General features: G+C 44.7%; 1 protein-coding gene across 3 annotated transcripts in view; it reads right to left on the bottom strand.

The window, feature by feature from the left end:
• PRDM10 (PR/SET domain 10) overlaps positions 1 to 22,886 on the bottom strand; it is a 103,444-nt gene that overhangs the window by 59,784 nt on the left and 20,774 nt on the right. For all 3 annotated transcript variants that reach the window (XM_016922284.4, XM_016922282.4, XM_054662855.2), the window contains exon 2: positions 1,357 to 1,543. In XM_016922284.4, coding sequence (XP_016777773.4) covers positions 1,357 to 1,425 — 69 coding nt within the window. In that variant the 5' untranslated portion in view covers positions 1,426 to 1,543. The remainder of the gene's footprint in view (positions 1 to 1,356; positions 1,544 to 22,886) is intronic.

The raw sequence follows: 22,886 nt of genomic DNA on the forward strand, positions 1-22,886 counted from the left end.
GACCTTGGCTATCTACTATCTGGTTACCCACAGACAGGGCCCTGGTCATGCAGTGTCACAACCAGATTTTCTTTTGTTTTGCTTTTTAATGAACTACAATTTTGTTTATAAATAAGATATACCAAAATACATAGCTGCATGGAAATGACCTCAAAATGATTTCCGGGAGAAACAAAACAGAATTCTCATATACTCTGCTGAAAACATCAGTGGAACTTTTTTAAGCAATCAGACTAAGACTTTATTTATTTTTATTTTTAGTGACAGGGTCTCATTCTGTCACCCAGGCTAGAGTGTAGTGGTGCAGTCATGGTTCACTGCAGCCTCCACCTCCTGGAGACATGACCGCACCACTACAGGCATGCACCACCATGTCCGGCTAATTTTTCTTTTTTTTTTTTTTGTAGAGTCAGGCCTCACTTTGTTGCCCAGGCTGGTCCTAAACTCCTGGACTGAATTGAGCCTCCTGCCTTGCCCTCCTAAACTGCTGGGAAAGGCATGAACCACAATATTTGGTCCATACTGAGACTTTTTAATCATACCAGATAACCAATTTTATTTATTGTATATTTATTATATTGCTTAAATTAAATAGAATCTGCATACTTAAATGTTTCAATGTAACTTCTTGATTTTGATACTAGTACTATGGTTATGTAATTTAATGAAACATTACACGTGTATGTTTACTACAATGTTTAAAAATTAAGTTTTATACTTTGGTCACACATAAAACATGGCTCCATATGACTGCTAATCATCCCAAATTCAATTCCATACCAAAAATGCAGAGATTTGCCTTCGCTAAGAACAGCCAAAATAACATGTGGTTGGTTCTAGCAGCAATCTGAAAGGCAAAGGTCATCGATGACAGCAGCATTTGGTCAAGTGACTAACCTCTAAAGTGGCTGCCTCATAATGGAACAACTTTCACTTAGAGGTTTACATTCTGAATTTAAAAAGAAAAAAAAAGGCCACTCACTTTATAGACATACCTGTACTCATTACACACAAAGGACCAAACTCCTATGGATAACGTAAAAGAAACAAACTATAGTTTGAGGTTTTCAGCACCAATAACATAAATAAAGCGGGGTAGTAAAACAGATTATGACAGTAAATTGCAGACAAGGCGGAGAAGCCTATAGCTGGTGGTCTAGCTCTCCTAACTCACGGTGAGCCACATCGATGGAGCATTCAAGGGGCCAAAACAGTCCCTATTCCTTGTGTACCAGTTCTTCATGTCGGCTCCTAACGACTAGTCACTACTAGAGAGCAGCTGTATTTCTTTGCTGTCAGCAAACTGAGTCCAGCTGAAAACCTCTCAATACCAAGCTGGAAAAGACCAGTCTTCACCTGTGCGGCATTCTGCTCATGCTCTGCAGATGTCGGCCACACATGCGAGCTTTCATCTTTGGAATCCATCTTCTCCCAACTGGACAGCTCCACGTCTGGCACACCTAGAGCAGCACCGGGTACAGGACAGTCATCTGTCTACCACACGTGTGTTCATGAAGGACGGAAAGGTCTGTCTGCAGCATGCCTGAGAAAACACAGAAAAGGAACCAAGACTTTCAGTAGATAAATACATTTTAATAGATTATAATTTCAACCACAAATAATAAAAGAAAGCTTTGTCAAAAAGCAACACACCTGGGCAAAAAAATGTAAAAATGAAGACGTTATTTGTAATAATAGTATAGGCCAGGTACAGTGACTCACACCTGTAATCGCAGCTCTCTGGGGTTTTTTTGGGGGGGTGGGGAGAGTTGTTTTTGTTTTTGAGACGGAGTCTCGCTCTGTTGCCCAGGCTGGAGTGCAGTGGTACAATCTAGGCTCACTGCAACCTCCGCCTCCTAGGTTTAAGCGATTCTCCTGCCTCAGCCTCCTGAGTAGCTGGGACTATGGGCACGAGCAACCATGCCCAGCTAATTTTTTATATTTTTAGTAGAGATGTGTTTTCACCATGTTGGCCAGGCTGGTCTCAAACTCCTGAGCTCAAGTGATCCACCTGCCTTGGTCTCCCAAAGCTCTGGGATTACATGCATGAGCCACCACACCCGGCCAATCCCAGCTCTTTGGGAGGCCAAGATGGAAGGATCACCTGAGGCCAGGAGTTAGAGACCAGCCTGGTTAACACGGCGAGACCCCATCTCTATTTAAGAAAAAGAAATTTTAAAAAAATAATAATATAATGTATTGCATGCTTGCTATGTTCTAAACACTCACTGGGGGGGGGTGTATATATAATATCTTATTAAATTATATATTTTGCATATATATTTGTGTATACATAAATGTGTGCATGTTTGTCTAATGCAATCCTCATTAAAAATATTAGTTCTAATTAAAATTAGTTCTCGTGAGGAGAATGAGTTTCTCAGATGCCAAATGCAGGCTCTTTCCTTGTAGACACTAACTTCCCATACCACCTTTACTCAAAATGAACAGCAGAAAAATAAGTCTCAAGATGAGAGGAAAGCGGCAAGTGGAGGGAGCTACATTTTCTGCGTAAAAAATTTGGTGAATGCAAATACAAACTTTTTTTCTCACATGGTCAGTGTTGGAGTGATTAGCAGCCAAATAAAAAGCCTTACTAAACTTCAACATGCACAATACCTGCATCTCAAAATCTTATTCCTTCCCAAAACAGGCTTTTAAAGGTAGTCATTCTTCCCTTTTGATGATGATAAAATGCTGGTATTTTAAAAGTCCACTTGACATTTGCTGTGTGAACAGGGCAGCAGCCACAATGCCAGAATAAAGACCAAAGAAGAAAGAAAGAGAAGGTACGCGAACTTCGAAAGTCTGTGCCCAACTCTGGAAAAGAGGGGATGCCATGTCCATCTTCTGAGCCATCCAGGTGCCTGTTCCTGCTTTGCCTCAACATTATCATTCTCATCCCCACCCTGCAGCACCCCCCACCACACTTATTCACCCTGCATGTGCCCTACTCTTCCAATCCCCATTTAGGGGGGACTTGAAAGAATGCCATGTCCACCAACAGGTGAATGTAAGAAGAAAGGAACACAAGGGAACTTCATGGAGGAACAGGAATATCCTGTATCTTGCATCTGAATTGAGGTGGTGGTTACATAAGGAATATGTGTGTCAAAAGCCATCAACCTATTAAGATATGTGAATTTTATTACATTTAAATTATACCCTAATAAAGTTGATTTTTTTTAAAGCATACCTTCCTTATATAGCAGTACTATTTAAAAATATATACAAAGATATTCAGGGTGAGTTTCATATGGTATATAAACTATATCTCAACAAAGCCATTATTTAAAGAAACAAAAAGTATTAAGAAAGGAATAGGCTGGGTGCAGTGGTTCACACCTGTAATCCCAGCACTTTGGGAGGACAAGGACGACATATCACTTGAGGCCAGGAGTGCAAGACTAGCCTGGGTAACATGGTGAAACCCCATCTCTACAAAAAATACAAAAATTAGCCAGGTGTGGTGGTGTGCACCTGTGGTCCCAGCTTCTTGGGAGTCTGAGGTGGAAGGATCGCTTAAGTCTGGGAGGCGGAGGTTACAGTGAGCCTAGATCACACCACTGTACTCCTGCATGGGTGACAGAGTGAGACTCTATCTCAAAAAAAAAAAAAAAAAAAAAAAAAAAAGAAAGGAATAAATGTCACCAATCATCTAAAGATCTATAAGAAGAAAACTACAAAATTGTACAAAAGGACATAAAAGGCTCAGTAATTACAAAATCAGAGCCCGGCGTGGTGGCGCACACCTGTGGTCCCAGCTACTCAAAAGGCTGAGGGAGAGGATCCCTTGAGCCCAGTTCAAGGTTAGCCAGGGCAACACAGAGAGACCCTGCTGAAAGAAAAGAGAAAAGAGAGAAGAGAAGAGAAGAAGTCATAACATGTTCCATGTAGGAAACTTTTTTTTTAAAGTTGTTTATTTTGAAATAACTTCAGACATAAAAGTTGTCAAAATAGTACAAAGAATTCCTGTGTTTCTTCACTCCAGTTCCCTGAATGTTAACATTGTACCATGTTTACTTTACTATTTCCCCTTTCTCTTTCTTTCCCTCCCTTTTCTCACTTGAACCATTTGAGAGTAAGTTGCCAACACAATGCCCCTTTCCCCCTAAATTCCTAAGTGCCTAATTCTTAAAAACAAGAAGATTTTCTTATAACCACAGTACTACTATCAAAATGAGGCTGTTAACACGGTAACAGTACTATTACCTAATTCACAGACCTTATTCAAGTTTTGTCAACTCTAATGAATGTCCTTTAAAAAGAATACGACATTTTTTCTCCTGGCCTGGGATGCAATCCGGTACTGCACACAGCACGCTCAGCTGTCCTGCCCTTCAGTCTCCTTCAATCCCAAACGGTTCCCTGCTCTTTCTTGGTCTGCCATGACCTTGACATTTGTGAAATGCACAGGTCATTTATTTTTCAGAATGCTCCTCAATTTAAGTTTGTCTGATGTTTCTTCATGGTTAGATTCAGGATACGTATTTTTAGCAGAGACACCACAGAAGAGACGTGGTGTCCTTCCGATAGAGGAATGTGAGTGGCTTGTTTCCTTCAGCTCGGCTCACTGATGGCACAATGCTCAGGCGTGTACTATGCTAGGCACTGGGTGCTGCGGGGATCGGCAGGTACAGCCCATGCCCTCACAAAACACACACAGCCCAGAGAGTCTTTTTGTCTTTGTTTTCATTTCTAGAAAGGTATACTTTATTTCTTCTATTTTAAATTTTATTTGTATCTCTTTTAATAGGTAGTAAATGCAGCTGGCTCAAAATTCAAAAGGCACAAAAAGGTATACAGTGGACAATCTCCCCACCTGGAATGCCCTAGCCATTCCTCAGAAGCAACCTATATTATCAATTTATTGTATTTTCTTCCAAAAATTATTTTGTGTGCATACACACAAGCATACATATATACTCTCTCCCTCTCCAACCACAAAAAATGCACACTACTGAGTCCATACAAGGTAGCATTTCTTCTATATCTTGTTTGTCCCATGTAATATCATACCTTTCATATTGTTCCATATATATACAGACATTCCTCATTCTTCATTACAGCTGCATATTTTTAATCTTGCATTCATAAACGCTTAGGTTATTTCTAATATTTTGCAATTACATGTGACACTATGATGAGAACTTTGGACATACATTGCTTTACAATGTATCTTGCATTTTATGTGTTAGTATCCCACATTTTTTGGAATCTCTGAGGGAAGATACTAGCGCAGTTAAAGTGATTATCTATCATATGTAAAATGGAGATAATTTTATTGTGAGGGTGAAGTGATGTATGTAACAACTCTAGGCACAAGGTCTAGTATATAGTAGGTGATTAAATATATCAATTTTCATATTTCACAAATGAGCCAAACAGAGCTTCAGAATTTTCAAAACATTTTATACTCTTTAAAAATCTAACAATTTGGCTGGGCGAGGTGGCTCACGCCTGTAATCCCAGCACTTTTGAGAGGCCGCAGCAGGCAGATCAGCCTGAGGTCAGCCTGAGGATTTGTCAGCAAGTCAGGAGGCTGAGGATTTTATCAGCAAGACAGGAATTGCTTGAACCCAAAAGGAAGAGGTTGCAGAGAACCCAGATCGTGCCACTGCACTCCAGCCTGGGCGACATAGCAAGACCCTGTCTCAAAGAAAAAAAAACGGAAAGAAAGAAAAGAAATCTAACAATACATTCCCTGTACATGAATATCTTTGATAGTAAGGCTTGTCATATTGATTTTCCTTTATTAATTTTCTTTTTAACTCCACAATGTTTACAGCCCTGTTGATTTTGATTTACAGGAGACAGTAGAAGAATCCCAGGGGCAGGAGCCATGTTACTGCTGTCCAGCTGGCAGGTGCTGACAGCTCTGGTAACCAGGGATAGACTCTCACCCCTCATCTTCTTGCGTCTCCTACAGACCTGAGGGAACGGACAGCCACAGCTATACCTTGTCTAGAAAACAGCAGCCATCTTCTGTCCTTTTCCCCCTGTCCCAAAAGAGTTAGAGATTTCATTTCCAGGAAGAGAATGATATGGTTGCATTTCTATTTTCTCTCTAACGATTGACTTTATTCAACAAGTATTTATTAGTACTTGGTATGTGCCAGGCACTGTTCTAGGTCCTTAAGAAACATGTTTATCAAAAAAAAAAAAAAAAAAAATACAAAAAAAAAGATCCCTGGCTTCTTGCAGCTTCTAGTCTAGTTGTTTTTTTCCTGAACAGTGTTGTACAGTATCTAAAGTGTGAACTTTACAATCAGACAAATCTGGGTTCTGAGCTCCCAAATCTTCCATGTACTTAGTTGGGGCGTTAGTAAGCCAAACACTCTGATCCTCAGTATCCTCACTTAAAAATCCAAATTACCAGCCGGGCACAGTGGCTCATACCTGTAATCCCAGCACTTTGAGAGGCTGAGGCAGGCAGATCACTTGAGGTCAGGAGTTCGAGACCAGCCTGGGCAACATGGTGAAACCCCATCTCTACTAAAAATACAAAAATTAGCCAGGCTTGGTGGCGTGTGCCTGTAGTCCCAGCTGCTCGGGAGGCTGAGGCGGGAGAATCGCCTGAACCTGGGAGGTGAATGTTGCAGTGAGCCAAGATCGAGTCACTGCACTCCAGCCTAGGCAACAAGAGGGAGACTCCATCTCAAAACAAACAAACAAACAAATAAAAAATCCAAATTACCTGCCCTGCATGGTTGCTGTAAAAATTAACTACATGTTATGTATTTCATCGAGTCTACAAAGTACTTTCCCCCCATGTTTTAACATTTCTGAAATAGGGATCTATTTTACAATCAGTGGCATCTTGCAGTTACTGTCATCCAGGTGGCAGTCAGGACATAGGGTCACTGCCCACTCATGTGTGATCTCACTTCGAATGAGTCATGTGCACTGTTGACATACTGAGCCTAACTGCCACTTTAAATGTCTTCAAAAAGATGACACGATAACTTGGTATTAAAACCGAAAGACATGGGAACAGTAGCAGGGCATAAATTTTATTAGAGAAGCAAATATCTACCATTGGAAAAATGACCTTAACCAACCGAGGCCCTTACAGAACCTGGGTATAAAAGACAGCCCATGTGGATGAAGCTGCATGATGTGTTGTTATTACTGAGATTCACGGGGAAAAAATGGCCTGAGGTTGAGTGAGAGAACAGCAGGATTAAAATTTGCAGAACAGGTAATAGATGCTTAGAGGAGATTCCTGGAGACAGTGGTGTGCCCTCTTTTAAGAAACGCCACATCAACAACGCTCTTGGTGGCACAGAGAATGATACTGTGTGGAAAACCACCCACATGAAGAACTCCGAGTCCAAAAAGATTCTGAAGAATCAGACTCTTGGAGAAATTTTAGGAACATCTTAGTCAATCTATTTCTCTTTATATTTTCCCTCTTTTGTATGCCAAAGAGTGATATGATAAAAATCAATGTCTAAACGAATCTAGAAGAGCTCTTTCAATAAGTATATAATTAAAATACTAAATGACAGAAAGCACTTGTGAAGCCGGGCACGGTGGCTCATGCCTGTAATCCCAACACTTTGGGAGGCCGAGGTGGGTGGATCACGAGGTCAGGAGTTCGAGACCAGCCTGGCCAACATGGTGAAACCCCATCTCTACTAAAAAAAATACAAAAATTAGCTGGTGTGGTGGCATGCACCTGTAATCCCAGCTACTCAGGAGGCTGAGGCAGGAGAACTGCTTGAACCAGAGAGGCGGAGGTTGCAGTGAGCTGAGGTTGTGCCACTGCACTCCAGCATGGGTGACAGAGTGAGACTCCATCTCAAAAAACAAAAAAACAAACAAAAAAACCCACTTGTGTCAGAAGTACAATTGGCAAGATTTTCTTCTTTCTTACTAATGTGTAAAATCACTGTGTATCTTACCATCAACATCTTAGACTCAATAAAATATGGCAATATTTGTGATCACATAACAACGATGAACATTCAAGAAAGGGTAGCAATTTTTTTCATGCTTGGTGAACATCAAACACATTTTTTAGTACATGGCAAGCACTGGGGAGAAAAAGGTGAGCAAAAATCTCTGCTCCCAGAGAACTCACAATCTAGTTGGAGAGATGACACCCCACTTTGCAGCTCACCCCATGGCGACACTTGCAGGGTGAGAGTGACAGTGATGAAGAGTGAGGGGAATTAGGAAGGAAGGATAAACCCCTACTTTTCCAGCTAGTTCAGCGATAAGGCTGGGCAGGCGCCAGACAATGGAGTATCCCAGTGTGCCAGCCTCCACCATCACCTGCCCTCCTAGGAGTCCTGAGTTCCCATTGTGCCCTTCACCCCACAGACCTACCCACTCACCATCCACCAGCCTCCCGACAACATCACTAAGCCCTTCTCAGCTAAACCCAACATCCAGAACTCCCAGGGACTTAGGATGCAGGAGCTCCTGCCTTCATCAGCTGCACACAGAGGTGGAGGAAGAGGCCCAGATTCAGCTTCAAAGGTAGATGAGTACCTGGAATCCCAGGCTGAACTACAAACACAATTTCACTTAAAATGTTGTGACACACAGTGGTTAAGTTCCACAGCACTGTTGGTACATTAGTAACCTCAGACACATTAAGAAGCAACAAAGGTTTCTGTACTGGCCTCGCACCTCAAATGCCAGACACGTCATTATTGATAAGGAAAGAAGTGTACCACATTCCAGACAATGCACTTACAAATAAACTTTTCCGGCTCATTATGAACTAACTAGCACAAACGGTGGGCTCTCTCCCTGAAATCCAACTCTAGACATGCTATGGAAAGAAGTTATAGGGAGACTGATGAGCCTGCAAGATGAACATAAAAACTGAGGACAAAAACGGAGGAGGGTGAGTGCCAGTCTGGGGAGGGGGTTGTGGATGGGCCCAGGGAACAGCCCAGACAGACGGGGACCAGGTTCCACAGAAGAGAGTGGGTGGTGGAGGCAGAATTTTTCTGTTGTTCTCTCTCTGATATTACCCTGAGCTCCCGCCACCCACCCCGCAATCCTACCCCCTCACTACCCACCAGCCTCATTCCTAACATCACTAAGCCCTTCTCAGCTAAAGCCAACATCCAGAACCCCCCAGGACCTAGGACTCAGGAGCCTAGTGTGCCAGCCTCCACCACCACCTGCCCTCCTAGGAGCCCTGAGTTCCCATCGTGCCGTTCACCCCACAGCCCTACCCACGCACCATCCACCTGCTGAGGTAAAATGCGGCAAAAATTAAGCAATATCTGCTGATGCACCCATCGACACTGCAATATAGAAACATAGCAAACGATGAGTGCAAAAAATCAAATCATAACAACAACAAAAAAATTAACACAGCAGCCAGCTCTGTGCTGCCTGGCAGTGGAAAAACCTCAAGGCAGCAAAAAAGGCTGGGTAGGGTGTAAATAGCAGATGCCAGGAGGCTGGCAAGGTGCTGGGCACTCTCCTGCCACACTCTCCTGCCACACACTCCCCCGCTGCAGAGCTAGCAAAAACATATGTTCAGACAGGAAGCTTCCTCTAGGGGAAAAGGCGTAGCTGACCCAGAGACTCTGGCCTGATACACAAGCAATTGTTCATTTTTTAAAATTTAATATTTCACCTTTCTTTCAACGAATATGCACTAGCTATATGGTGATTTTTGCTGACCCAAGCATAAAAAGAGCATTCTTCAGGAATATTTATATAGCAATTAGTCTCCATTTAAAGAAATGATACTTGGGCTTGGTTTAAGTGAATTACCATAAATACTACAGGCCTTGGGCTGGATTTGCACATATTTGTATTAGAGTCGTCTTTGGAATCAGACAGCCTAGCTTCAAAGCTTGGATTTACCACTTATAGCTTTTGGCAATTTGCTTAATCTCTCTGAGCTCCACCTTCTTCATATATAAAGATAAAGAACTAAGAATATTAGATATTTAACAAATAGGAAGGCCTGGCACAGTGGCTCATGCCTGTAATCCCAGCACTTTGGGAGGCCAAGGTGGGTGGATCACTTGAGGTCAGTAGTTCGAGACCAGCCTGGCCAACATAGTGAAACCCCATCTCTACTAAAAATACAAAAAAAAAAAAATTAGCCGAGCGTGGTGGTGCGTGCCTGTAATCCCAGCTACCCAGGAGGCTGAGACACAAGAATCACTGGAACCCGGAAGGCAGAGGTTGCAGTGAGCTGAGATTGTGCCACCACACTCCAGCCTGGGTGACAGAGTGAGACCCTGTCTCAAAAAACAAAAACAAAAACAAAACAATGGTAAATTGTGCGTAACACAAAACACCTGTATGTCAAGAAACAGAAAACACACCTTCTAAACTCATACTTAAGATTAGATTCTACCTGGTAACTAAAAAAATAAGTGATTTTACTCTGTGTATAGAGAAAACACATCTTAAGATACTGAGTTATAAAAGGAGGAAGAAAGATAATAGGAAATCAAATTCTATGGCATAGAATAACGGAACTAATTTCAGAATTAGAAGAGAAATTCTAGGCCCACAGTTCTGAAATATGTTCAGATGACAGGGACCCTGAAGACATAGCACCATGAAATATTAACAGCTGACATGTTATGTTATAATAGCATTTGTTATGAACCAGGCATGTTCCCTAAAAAGGAAGGGAACTCTGGCACATGCTTCAACAGGGAGGAATCTTGAGGACGTTACACTAACCACACATATTGGTTCATTTAATCCTCACAATAACTTCTGAAGTAGGCACATTATATCTCTACTTTACAAGTGATGGATGGAGACAGAAACAGGCGAAGCGACTTCACCTGGGTAACAGAGCTAGGAAGCAGAGGAGCTACAATGTAACCTGGGCACGAGGCTGCCTAGCCCACATGCTCAGCCACAAATCTACACTGCTTCTCTTCCCACAAACTAAGAACACTTGACCTCCATGATGATTCCAGTATAAATGACTCCACTAATGAACCATGTAACAATCATACCAAACCTTTTTTTTTTTTTTCTCGAGATGGAGTTTCCCTTGTTGCCCAGCATGGAGTGCTGTGGCACGATCTCAGCTCACTGCAACCTCTGCCTCTTGGGTTTAGGAGACTCTCCAGCCTCAGCCTCCTGAGTAGCTGGGATTATAGGTGTCCACCACCATGCCTGGCTAACTTTTTGTATTTTTAGTAGAGACGGGGTTTCGCGATGCTGGCCAGGTTGGTCTCGAACTCCTGACGTCAGGTGATCCACCCACCCTGGCCTCCCAAATTGCTGGGATTATAGGCGTGAATCACGGCACCCGACCCTTTTTTTTTTTTTTAAGTGTTAAATGAAGGAAGATTAGGTAGTCCAAAGCTTTCCACCAACTTTTTTGCCAGTTGTTCACTTGTCACATCCTAATGCTGACTAAAATTGTGTCCGAAATTGGTGGGTTCTCGGTCTCACTGACTTCAAGAATGAAGCCGCGGACCCTCGCGATGAATGTTACAGCTCTTAAGGTGGCGCGTCTGGAGTTTGTTCCTTCTGATGTTCAGATGTGTTTGGAGTTTCTTCCTTCTGGTGGGTTCGTGGTCTCTCTGGTTCAGGAGTGAAGCTGCAAACCTTCGCGGTGAGTGTTACAGCTCTTAAAAGCAGTGTGGACCCAGAAAGAGCAGTAACAAAATTTATTGCAAAGAGCAAAAGAACAAAGCTTCCACAGTTCGGAACAGGACCCAAGCGAGTTGCCACTGTTGGCTCGGGCAGCCTGCTTTTATTCTCTTATCTGGCCCCACCCACATCCTGCTGATTGGTAGAGCCGAGTGGTCTGTTTTGACAGGGTGCTGATTGGTGCATTTACAATCCCTGAGCTAGATACAAAGGTTCTCCACCTCCCCACCAGATTAGTTAGATACAGAGTATCGACACAAAGGTTCTCCAGGGCCCCACCAGAGCAGCTAGATACAGAGTGTCCATTGGTGCATTCACAAACCGTGAGCTAGACACAGGGTGCTGATTGGTGTGTTTACAAACCTTGAGCTAGATACAGAGTGCCCATAGGTGTATTTACAATCCCTGAGCTAGACATAAAGGTTCTCCAAGGCCCCACCAGAGCAGCTAGATACAGAGTGTCGATTGGTGCACTCACAAACCCTGAGCTAGACATAGGGTGCTGATTGGTGTGTTTACAATCCCTGAGGTAGACATAAAGACTCTCCATGTCCCCACCAGACTCAGGAGCCCAGCTGGCTTCACCCAGTGGATCCCGCACCGGGGCCGCAGGTGGAGCTGCCTGCCAGTCCCGGTGCCCTGCTCCTGCACTCCTCAGCCCTTGGGTGGTCGATGGGACCGGATGCCGTGGAGCAGGGGGCGGCGCTCGTCGGGGAGGCTCGGGCCGCACAGGAGCCCATGGAGGGGGTGGGAGGCTCAGGCATGGCGGGCTGCAGGTCCCGAGCCCTGCCCCGCGGGAAGGCAGCTAAGGCCCGGTGAGAAATCGAGTGCAGCGCCAGTGGGCCGGGACCCAGTACACCCTCCGCAGCCACTGGCCCGGGTGCTAAGCCCCTCACTGCCCGGGGCCGGCAGGGCCGGCCGGCTGCTCCGAGTGCGGGGCCCGCCAAACCCACGCCCACCCGGAACTCCAGCTGGCCCGCAAGCGCCGCGCGCAGCCCCGGTTACAGCTCGCGCCTCTCCCTCCACACCTCCCTGCAAGCTGGGGGAGCCGGCTCTGGCCTTGGCCAGCCCAGAAAAGGGCTCCCACAGTGCAGCGGTGGGCTGAAGGGCTCCTCAAGTGCCACCAAAGTGGGAGCCCAGGCAGAGGAGGTGCCGAGAGCGAGCGAGGGCTCTGAGGACTGCCAGCACGCTGTCACCTCTCAAAATGACTGGCAACAATAGCAACAAAGAGTTAACAAAAATTTGTGAGACTGAAAATTCAAAATTAAACAAATTCTATCCTTGATTTCTATTAAATGAAAGACACCTCTGTCCAGCTCTAGAACACTAGTGTTTTAGGGAGGACAGTTTGAGAACAGATCATCTAGAACAACTTCTATTTTATAAAATCACGTCAAGTTCACAGCAAGCAAAAGGCAACACCAGAATCAGAGGCTGAGACTTCTAACACTCTTACCCCAGGTCACAGTGTGGCCACAGGACTGATCATGGAAAGGATTTAGAGGAGTCTTCAACAAGAGATTCCTGATTCTGCATAACACTGTTTAGCTTAGCTTTGTCTTTCTTTCTTTAAGCTTGTGGCCCTTGACTGCCCGCTTAGAGAAACAGTCCTGCACTCTGTAGCCCAAGTCAAGGAAAAGTGCTTTACCAGCCATCACAATAGTCCAGCAAAGTCAGCAACCTCTGTTTAAGAGCTAATGAGATTCGAGAGGGCAGTGATCCGGACATAAAACTCGTCCTTCAAAAACCCAGGCCTTTGAAGGTGGTCTCCTGGCAAGAGACGAGCCCTCCCTCCTTGTTACAAAAATGTTTTTCACTTTTTTAGAACCTTTTTCTTCCTTTATTTGTATTTTCTCTTTCCTTTGTCTAAGATAAAAGTTCTAGGATACAAATTAGCTCATTACAAAATACCCACTTTGAAAATTTTAGAGTAATCCTATGAGATTATAAAAGCTCCGAATAACAACCACACATCAAAGAAAAGCTTGATGCAGAGTAGTGAAGGAGAAAAGCAGTGTCACAGGAAGGCCCAAATTGGCAACCTGCTAGGGTAAAAAGTGGTGAAAATTAAGCAATGTCTGTTAACAGTTCTATGCAAATGTTCAAGGTCTGTGAACCAAAAACAGTGAATTAAGTTAAGCTGGTTGGCAATGAATGAGGACCTGCATAACTGAGCTAAGGAAACCAATGAGGTAAGAGGCACCAAGCTAGAACCTTCCCAGCAAGAACTGGCACAAGACAAAAGACAACTTAGATATGAATTAAATTCCAGATGCAGATTTTAATGTATTTGATGATATTTTGAATGTATACTCCCTTTAAAACTATGTTACACACCATCTTTTGATTCCCAGAAAAATAGAAAAGCATATTTACTCATAATTAAGTTGAAATAAATTACGCTGAAATAAAATAAAAATTTAAGCAACCATCTGTTACAATGTCGGTGATTTAAAAAAGCAAGGAAACAAAACTAAATGCATTTAGACATACCAGTTACCCCTTTGTGAAATAAGCTCATCAAAGTCCCTTTTCAGCTCTATAATTGAGATGAAATGATTTTTTAAAAAAATCATGGTACTTGAAGAAACAGAACAGTGTAAGATAAAACATCGATGAAGACTCTTATGTAGATATAAAGATGAGACTTGTATCCAGAAGACTTGCATCCAAAATTCTAAACATTTTGGAGCTAGGTAGGACAAGAACTATGTTTGATTTGACTTTGAACTACAACATTCCTCTGCCTTGCCTAGCTCAAGGCATTCCAGCATTCTGCATTCCCAGCGCGCTCAGCAGTGCAGAGTGGAGGGGCCAGGCACCCACTGGAGCCACCCAGCCCGGCTTCCAGCCCCGCCTCCAGCTCGCCAGCAGCTGACCTGGTACGAATTGCCCAGCCTCTCTGTGGCTCAACTCTATCACCTGTAATATGGAGACAAGAACAGTATCTCCTTCATAGAGGTGTAAACAGGACTAAATGATATATTATTTGCAAAGTGCTGAGAACAGAGGCTAGACTATGGTAAGCACTTATATATGTTACATGAAAGAAATAATGACCAGGGTCATTTCTGAGACACAAATTTTAAATGGTAGAGCAAGAAGAAACTAGGGGAAAGAAAGGAATACAAAAGGAAAGAGAAGAAAAGAGAGGAAAGCAATGGAAAAACAGAAGGAAAAAAGAGTATTCCAGAAGAGAGCAATAACATTTAGAGGAAATGACATGAGAGGACAAGAGGAATAAATGGAGTGGGAGTGGGGAAGAGTCTAAGAAAGAAGGAACTGGATAAACAGCAAACAGAATAAGTAGAAGGTGAGGGGAGGGAGAGAAAGAAAAACTAAAGAAAAGAGAAACATGAATCAGATTGTTCTGAGCTAACTAGATAGGAATTAGAAGTGACAGTGGAAGAGTCTAAAAGATCATTCCCATGAGCAAGACCTCCTGAGTTGAAATCCACTCCACAGTTACATCTGAGGACCAGGATATGGGGACACTTGCCAGGCGCCCACCATTCTCAGACGCCTGAAGACACGAACGGCACCTCAATAAAGTACCCGATATGCTGCTCTTCAAAATGCCAACGGTGCCCATCCATTGAGGAATGGGTCAACAAAATGTGGTCTGTACATAGAGCGGAATATTATTCAGCCTTAAAAAGGAAGGGAATTCTGGCACATGCTTCAACAGGGAGGAACCTTGAGGACATTACGCAGAGTGAGATAAGCCAGACATTAAAGGGTAAGTAACGTATGGCTCCACTTACATGAGGTAACTGGAATAGGCAACTCCAGAGACAGAACGTAGAACAGTGGTTACCAGGGGCCAGGGCAGGGGAACAGGGAGTTATTGTTCAATGGGGATGGAGTTTCCTTGGGGTAAAAGACTTCGGAAAACGGGTGATGGTGATGGGTGCACAACAATGTGAATGTACTTAATGCCACTAAATTTTACACCTAGGCCGGGCATAGTGGCTCACGCCTGTAATCCCAGCACTTTGGGAGGCCGAGGCAGGTTAATCACCTGAGGTCAGGAGTTCGAGACCAGCCTGGCAAACACAGTGAAACCCCATGTCTACTAAAAATACAAAAATTAGCCGGGTGTGGTGGCAGGCGCCTGTAGTCCCTACTCGGGAGGCTGAGGCAGGAGAATTGCTTGAACCTGGGGAGGCGGAGGTTGCAGTGAGCTAAGATCACGCCATTGCACTCCAGCCTGGATAACAGGCGCGAATCTCCATCTCAAAAAAAAAAAAAAAAAAAATTTACACCTAAAAATAGTTAAATGGTAAATTTCACTTTCTGTATATATTTTACTGCTATAAAAAACGTAAATAAAAACTGCTGGAGATGGCCCTGGTAGTAATGACCATCCCACTCCCCCATGGTGGGAATGGGACTTCACTGGCACCTTTCCCATCATGACAATGAATAAACCCTTGCCACCCCAGGGCCACTACTGCCCACATTCAAGGCAAACCCTGCCTCCCACTGGCCCTTCCTCTGCCCAGCCACACTGACACCATTGCCTTCCTGCCACCATTGCACTCTCTCCCAGCTCAGGTCAGCAGAGCTCATCTCCAACCCACCGCCCTCGAATTGCTGGGAGCCAGTCACTGCTCCTGGAACAGGGTGGCTGCACCAAGTGCCTTCCAAGGTGCCTGGCACATAGGAGGTGAACAATCAATAGCAGTGACTGCTGTTACTGCCAATGTGCTATCAAACCCCAGTCTCACTATCCCACTTCCTAAGCTGGTGTATTTAGTTGTACTAGAGGTGTGGTCATGGGGAAGAGGCAATGATATTTGGTCTCCTACAGTACCTCATCCACGCATGGTATCTCCAAGGTTTCTCAGGGTGAAGGGAAGCAGAGCAACTAGAGGGTGACATGGAAGGTCCTGTCCAGTTCATCAATGGGTCTCTTCCTGTTAAAGGCCTGATCAGCATAGGCCATCCTGTGGACTATCCCAGCTGCTCCTCTTTTTCCCCACCCCTTGGCTTCCTGAGCATAAACTCTCAGGCTCTGATTCTAGGTTTCCTTCTTGGATCTCTGACCCGATTCACCTTGGGTGTTGCTCCATGCCCTTTATACAAGATTTGTGAAACTCCATACCCCACTGGCCAACTAGAACCCACCATCAAGCAAAGGCTGTCGCTCTGGCACTGTGTCTTCAAGCATGGCCAAGGGGAAGAGAGTAGGTACAGGACCCATCAGAGGGACGGGATGTGAGGACAGCCAACATGCACTGAGTGCTTACCATGAGCTAGGCCCTGGTCTAAGCAGCTAACATTCATCAGTTCAGTCCATTTAATGGTCACGACAACTCAATGAAGTTGTTTAAAACTTATGTTCAGAAAAGAAATGACAGCACAGAACAATAAGCTAGTGCTCTACTCCGAGCAGCTGCTGATGACCACATGACTGAGAGGTGTCACATTAAATCACAGAGCTACAAAATCAGACCAAGAAGAATGAAAATAAAGAGCTTCTATTATGTTCATTCACTTGGAAGGAACATAATAGAAGGAGAGAGTTTCCATTTAACTGATTTCTGGAACAAATAATTTTAGAACTCAGAAAAGAAAAAATAATGGACTTAGTTCTAAATGGTGAATAGAAACTGGCAGCAGAATTAGTGATGAACAAATAACAAAATAATACAAATTCCAGCACAAATCCCCATATGAGATGGGGAAGCCCAAATCCTCCATAACATGTTTCTCAAATTTTAAAAGATTAAAAACCAACCATTAGCACTCCTGAGAAAAGATAAAAATGACTAGTTATGAAAAACACAACTCCCTTCACCTTGCCTGGCAAGGTTCGTTCCAAGAGCCCTCCCAGATGCTGTTTCACGTGCCCCTCACCCCCACCACGTGACACAGCCAAGGTGGCCTTCTTCTCTACATCTTACAGAGAAAGAAGACAGCAACGTCACTTGCTCATTCCACTGTCCAGGGTCTGGCCAGCCTGAGTCCCTCCAGCAGACAGAGCACAGTGCCCCTCTTATCGTACCACTCTGACCCCAGCTAAAGAGCTACTAAAGCCTAGAAATTGGAGCAGAATAACATGACTAAAATACACACACACACACACACACACACACACACACACACACAGAGATGCAGTCTCACTCTGTCGCCAGGCTGGAATGCAGTGGCGCGATCTCGGCTCACTGCAATCTCCGACTCCCTGGTTCAAGCGATTATCCTGCCTCAGCCTCCCCAGTAGCTGGGATTACACGCACCCGCCACCATGCCCAGCTGATTTTTGTATTTTTAGTAGAGACTGGGTTTCACCCTGTTGGCCAGGATGGGCTCGATCTCCTGACCTCATGATCTGCCCGCCTTGGCCTCCCAAAGTGCTGGGATTACAGGCGTGAGCCACTGTGCCCAGCCTAACATTTTTTTAAATTCCACTAAGAAGTAAACTAAACATACCTTTAGTTAGGGAAAATATGCCTGAGGAACTGAAGTAAAGAAGCAGGGAGGCCAGGCGCGGTAGCTCATGCCCATAATCCCACCACTTTGGGAGCATGAGGGGGGTGGATGACTTGAGCCCGGGAGTTCGAAACCAGCCTGAACAACATGGGGAAACCCCACTTCTACAAAAAATGCAAAAAACTAGGCAGGCATGGTGGTGTGCACCTGTTGTCCCAGCTAAGTCGGGAGGCTGAAGTGGGAGGAACATTTGAGCATGGAAGGTTGAGGTTCCAGTGAGTGCGGTGAGATCGCACCACTGCACTCCAGCCTGGGCGACAGAGCGAGATACCCTGTCTTTAAAAAAAAAAAGAAGAAGAAGAAAGAAAGAAAGAAAGAAAGAAAGCAGGGAAACCAGGCTTTCATAAAGGATTTCAACAATTTTTTTTTAAGAAAAGCTAATAAGCCTTTGATTAGGTTCCAAATAAAATTGTTTTGCTTTTCGGTTAAGCCATTATGGATGTGGGGTATTTCTACATAAACAGAGAGGTCTGAAGATAAAGATAAAAGAAATGAGGCTGTGATAATGCTGGGACACTCCAGGCGTGTCTAGGGGCCACTCACATTGACCAGTTGTTTCATGTGTGGACCGTGAGGCACATGAGGAGCTCTGGAAGCTCCAAGGCACAGGACTCCTCCAGATGATGTGAGTTTATGCCACTGGGAAAAAACTCCAAAAAAGCCTTCAGAAACTGGGTGAGCAATGGCAGATACATTTCAGAGAAAGTCATGCTTCTGATATGAGACTGAGCTATGTGTTACAGTCTAAAGCCTAGTGTGTAGCATGTCCTAAAGAAATGTTCCTGACTTGTCTCTGGCTGTCATCAAGGAAGATACTGTATAACCAGAAGAGAACTGAACTAAGGTTTCAAGGCTTCAAAACAAACCAACCGGGTGAGAAAACAGAGGATGACAGAAACAAGTCCAGCAGTGAAGCCCGTCGGGCAGGTCTGAGACGGTGACCTCCGCCTGCTTCTCCCTCTCCATGAGGTGTCCCTTTGCCCTGCCACTTCCCATGCAGAAATCTTCACACCAGGCAGTAATGCCTCCTACTTTCCTTGTGCACAAAGGGCTGCAGAGACTATCAGCTCAGGTTTCCCATCAGGGTGTGGCACACCTTTCTTCATGCCTCCAAGGAGGCACGCAAGCAAATCTTTCTTCATGTTCACCCAAGAAATGTGGACTTTTCCCTAATTCAATTAAGAACTTTTCATGTACCAAAAAACAAAGAGCGATCCTCCCATCCCATTTGAGAGTTTGTTAGCGATGCATCAGGGCCCCATCAGGTGTTTCAAAGGGGCTCCTGCCATTCACTCAGACAGAAGAAACATGAGGCTGAGACACTTGTTGGGGGTCCTAGCCCGACAATCCTACATGAAAATCCTTGAGAGTTCAAAAGGAACCAACATTCAGTGCGAGTTCTAAAGAATGATAAACCTTGATGTTTGCCTTTTTCTTTTTATAAAGAGTAGCAGCTGGTTGGCTGGTAAAATGTGAAGGTAATTTCACAAAGAAATCTGTCAGGAGTTCTCTGTTCTATCCTCACAAGATAGTAGGTGGGAACCTCAAAGCACCAGAGTGCATCACGTGCCTGCAAAAAACTGCACAAATCCTAAGCGTCCAACCTGACAGCTGCTCTCAGAGGAAATGCCTCTGGCTCGAGGAGCAGAACTCCACTAACACCCAGAAGCTCCTGTGCCCTCTCCCCAGGATACCCACCATCCTCCCCAGGATCCACCCAGCCTCTGGTGGGCTGCAGAGGGCAGAGCAGCGCAGTTCGGAGCTCACCTGAGGCTGGTTTGCAGTCTTTCTGACTGTAAGACTCAGTCAGCTCCAGGGTGTGACCTTCCAGGGTTGCAAGGGAGACTGTGAGGTGCATCCTAGAGGTCCCTGTCCTTGGTGGGTCTTCTACTCCGGTTTCTGTCTCCCCAGCAACTTGAAACTACTGAAAACCCCGCTCTTCTATCCCACTGTGTTTTGACTTGTTTTTTTGACCAGCACAGTCTGGTAAGCAAAGCCCTCGAGGAGAAACCAGTGCTGGACTTGAGGCTCACATCCCCATCCCTTCCTGGCCTCGGATTCTGCCCCTCCTGTTCTAACTGCACGTCCCCATCCCTTCCCGGCCTCGGATTCTGCCCCTCCTGTTCTAACTGCACGTCCCCATCCCTTCCCGGCCTCGGATTCTGCCCCTCCTGTTCTAACTGCACGTCCCCATCCCTTCCCAGCATTGGATTCTGCCCCTCCTGTTCTAACTGCCTTCACAGCCCTTCAGGCCCATCCTTTACCTCCTCCGCCCCAGGAGATTACCTGGAGCTCTGCAGGCTTCTCTGCCTCTCGGCAGCCCCTTCCGACCTTCAGTTCCTTAGGCATATGTCCCCTAACTAAAACTGTGTTGATTTTACTTCCAAATGGAATTTAGTTGCCAGGAAAATGTAAATTAAAGCCACAATGAGATGCACTTTCCATGCACTAGGATGGCTTGAATCAAAAAGTCACATAAGTGTGGCCAGGATGTGCTGAGATCAGAGCCCTCACAGGCTGCTGGTGGGAAGGTAAAGGCTGCAACCACTTTGGAAAACAACCTGGCAGTTCCTGGAACAATTACACATCATAGTTACCGTACGACCAAGCAATTCCACTGCTAGGTACAGACCCTAGAGAAAGGAAAACATGAATCTACACAAAGACTTAGACACAACGTTTATGGCAGTGTTATTTATCATAGCCAAAAGGGGGAAACAACCCAAGTGTGAATTAATGCAGGAGTCTCCAATCCTGACCCCCGGGCCGCACACAGGTACCAGTCCTGTGGCCTAGGAGGACAACAGCAGCGTTGGACTCTCATAGGAGCAGGGACCCTGTTGTGAACCGTGCATGTGAGGGATCAAGATGCTCACTCCTTTTGAGAATCTAACTAATGTCTGATGATCTGAGGCATTAGTTAGATTCTCAGCTTCATCCCAAAACCGTCCCCAACCCCTTGTCCATGGAAAAATTGTCTCCCACAAAACAAGTCCTGGTTGGGGACCGTGGCATTAGTGGACAAATGCATAAACGAAATGTGGTATATCCATACAATGGAATATTTATTATTTGACCACAACAAGGAACAAAGTATTGATCCATGCTACAACATAACTGAACTCTGAAACATTATGCTAAGTGAAAGAAGCCAGTCATAAAAGACCACATACTATATTTTTAAAGTCCAAACCAGGGAAATCTATAAAGACAGGAAGTAGATTAGTGATTTCTTAGGGTCAAGAGAGGATGGGAAGATGGAGAGATAGCTAAAGGGTATGACATTTCTGGTTTGTTTTTTTTTTTTTTTTTTTTTGAGACAGAGTTTCACTCTTGTTGCCCAGGCTGAAGTGCAGTGGCACGACCTTGGCTCACTGCAACCTCTGCCTCCCAGGTTCAATTGATTCTCCTGCCTCAGCCTCCCGAGTAGCTGGGATTACAGGCACGCACCACTAGGCCCAGCTAATTTTGTATTTTTGGTGCAGATGGGGTTTCACCATATTGGTCAGGCTGGTCTCCAACTCCTGACCTCAGGTGATCCGCCTGCCTGGGCCTGCCAAAGTGCTGGAATTACAGACGTGAGCCACCGTGCCCGGGCTATGATGTTCCTTTTTCAGGTGATGAAAATGTGTCAAAATTGTTTGTGATGATGGTTGTACATATCTATAAGTATGCTAAAAAAAAAAGTGAATCGGGAAAAAATTCTGACAGTACAGAATTGTTTGAAATAAAAAGTAAAAGTTACCCTCTCTCCCACCCCAACCCATTCCCTAGATATTGCCATTGCTGACGTTTTAGTGTCTGTCTTTCCACTGATCTATCATATATAAACACAACACACATAAACTAGCTGTCTTTATATACAAATGTACTCATGGAGAAATGTAACCATACTTTTTTTTCCATTATCTTATATATAGAAATATACTTTAACTTAACAGTATGCTGTGGACACCTTTTCAGACACTGAAAGTCTCTGCAGTAATCTCATTGCTTTCAACGTACAGATGTGCCAATCATTTATTTAAATACTCCCCTGATGGGCCAGGTGCGGTGCCTCATGACTGCAATCCCAGCACTTTGGGAGACCGAGGTGGGTAGATCACCTGAGGTCAGGAGTTCAAGACCAACCTGGTCAACATGGCGCAACCCCGTCTCTACTAAAAATACAAAAATTAGCCAGGCATGATGGCGGGCACCTGTAATCCCAGCTACTCAGGAGGCTGAGCCAAGAGAATTGCTTGAACCTGGGAGGTGAAGGTTGCAGTGAGCCGAGATCGCATTATTGCACTCTAGCCTAAGCAACAAAAGCTAAACTCCATCTCAAAAAAAGTATAATAAATAAATAAATATTCCCTTGATGGAAATTTTCTTTTTTATCCTCATAAAAAAATTATAAAATATGGCCAGGTGCAGTGGCTCACAGCTATAATTCCAACACTTTTGGAGGCCGAGGCTGGTGGATCACTTGAGCTTGGGAGTTCGAAACCAGACTGGACAAGATAACAAAACCCCGTCTCTACAAAAAATACAAAAATTTAGCTGGGTGTGGTGGCATGTGCCTGTGATCCCAGCTACTCCGGAGGCTGAGGTGGGAGGACTGCTTGAGCCTGGGAGGTCAAGGTTGCAGTGAGCTGTGATGGTACCACTGCACTCTCCCTGAGCAACAAAGCAAGACCCTGTCTCAAAAAAATGTGTGTGTCTGTGTGTGTGCACGCACGTGTGTGTGTATACACAGACTGGAGTGCAGTGGTGCAATCTCAGCTCACTGCCACCACCGCCTC

Source organism: Pan troglodytes, chromosome 9 (genome assembly GCF_028858775.2).
Source record: "Pan troglodytes isolate AG18354 chromosome 9, NHGRI_mPanTro3-v2.0_pri, whole genome shotgun sequence".
Taxonomy (NCBI): domain Eukaryota; kingdom Metazoa; phylum Chordata; class Mammalia; order Primates; family Hominidae; genus Pan; species Pan troglodytes.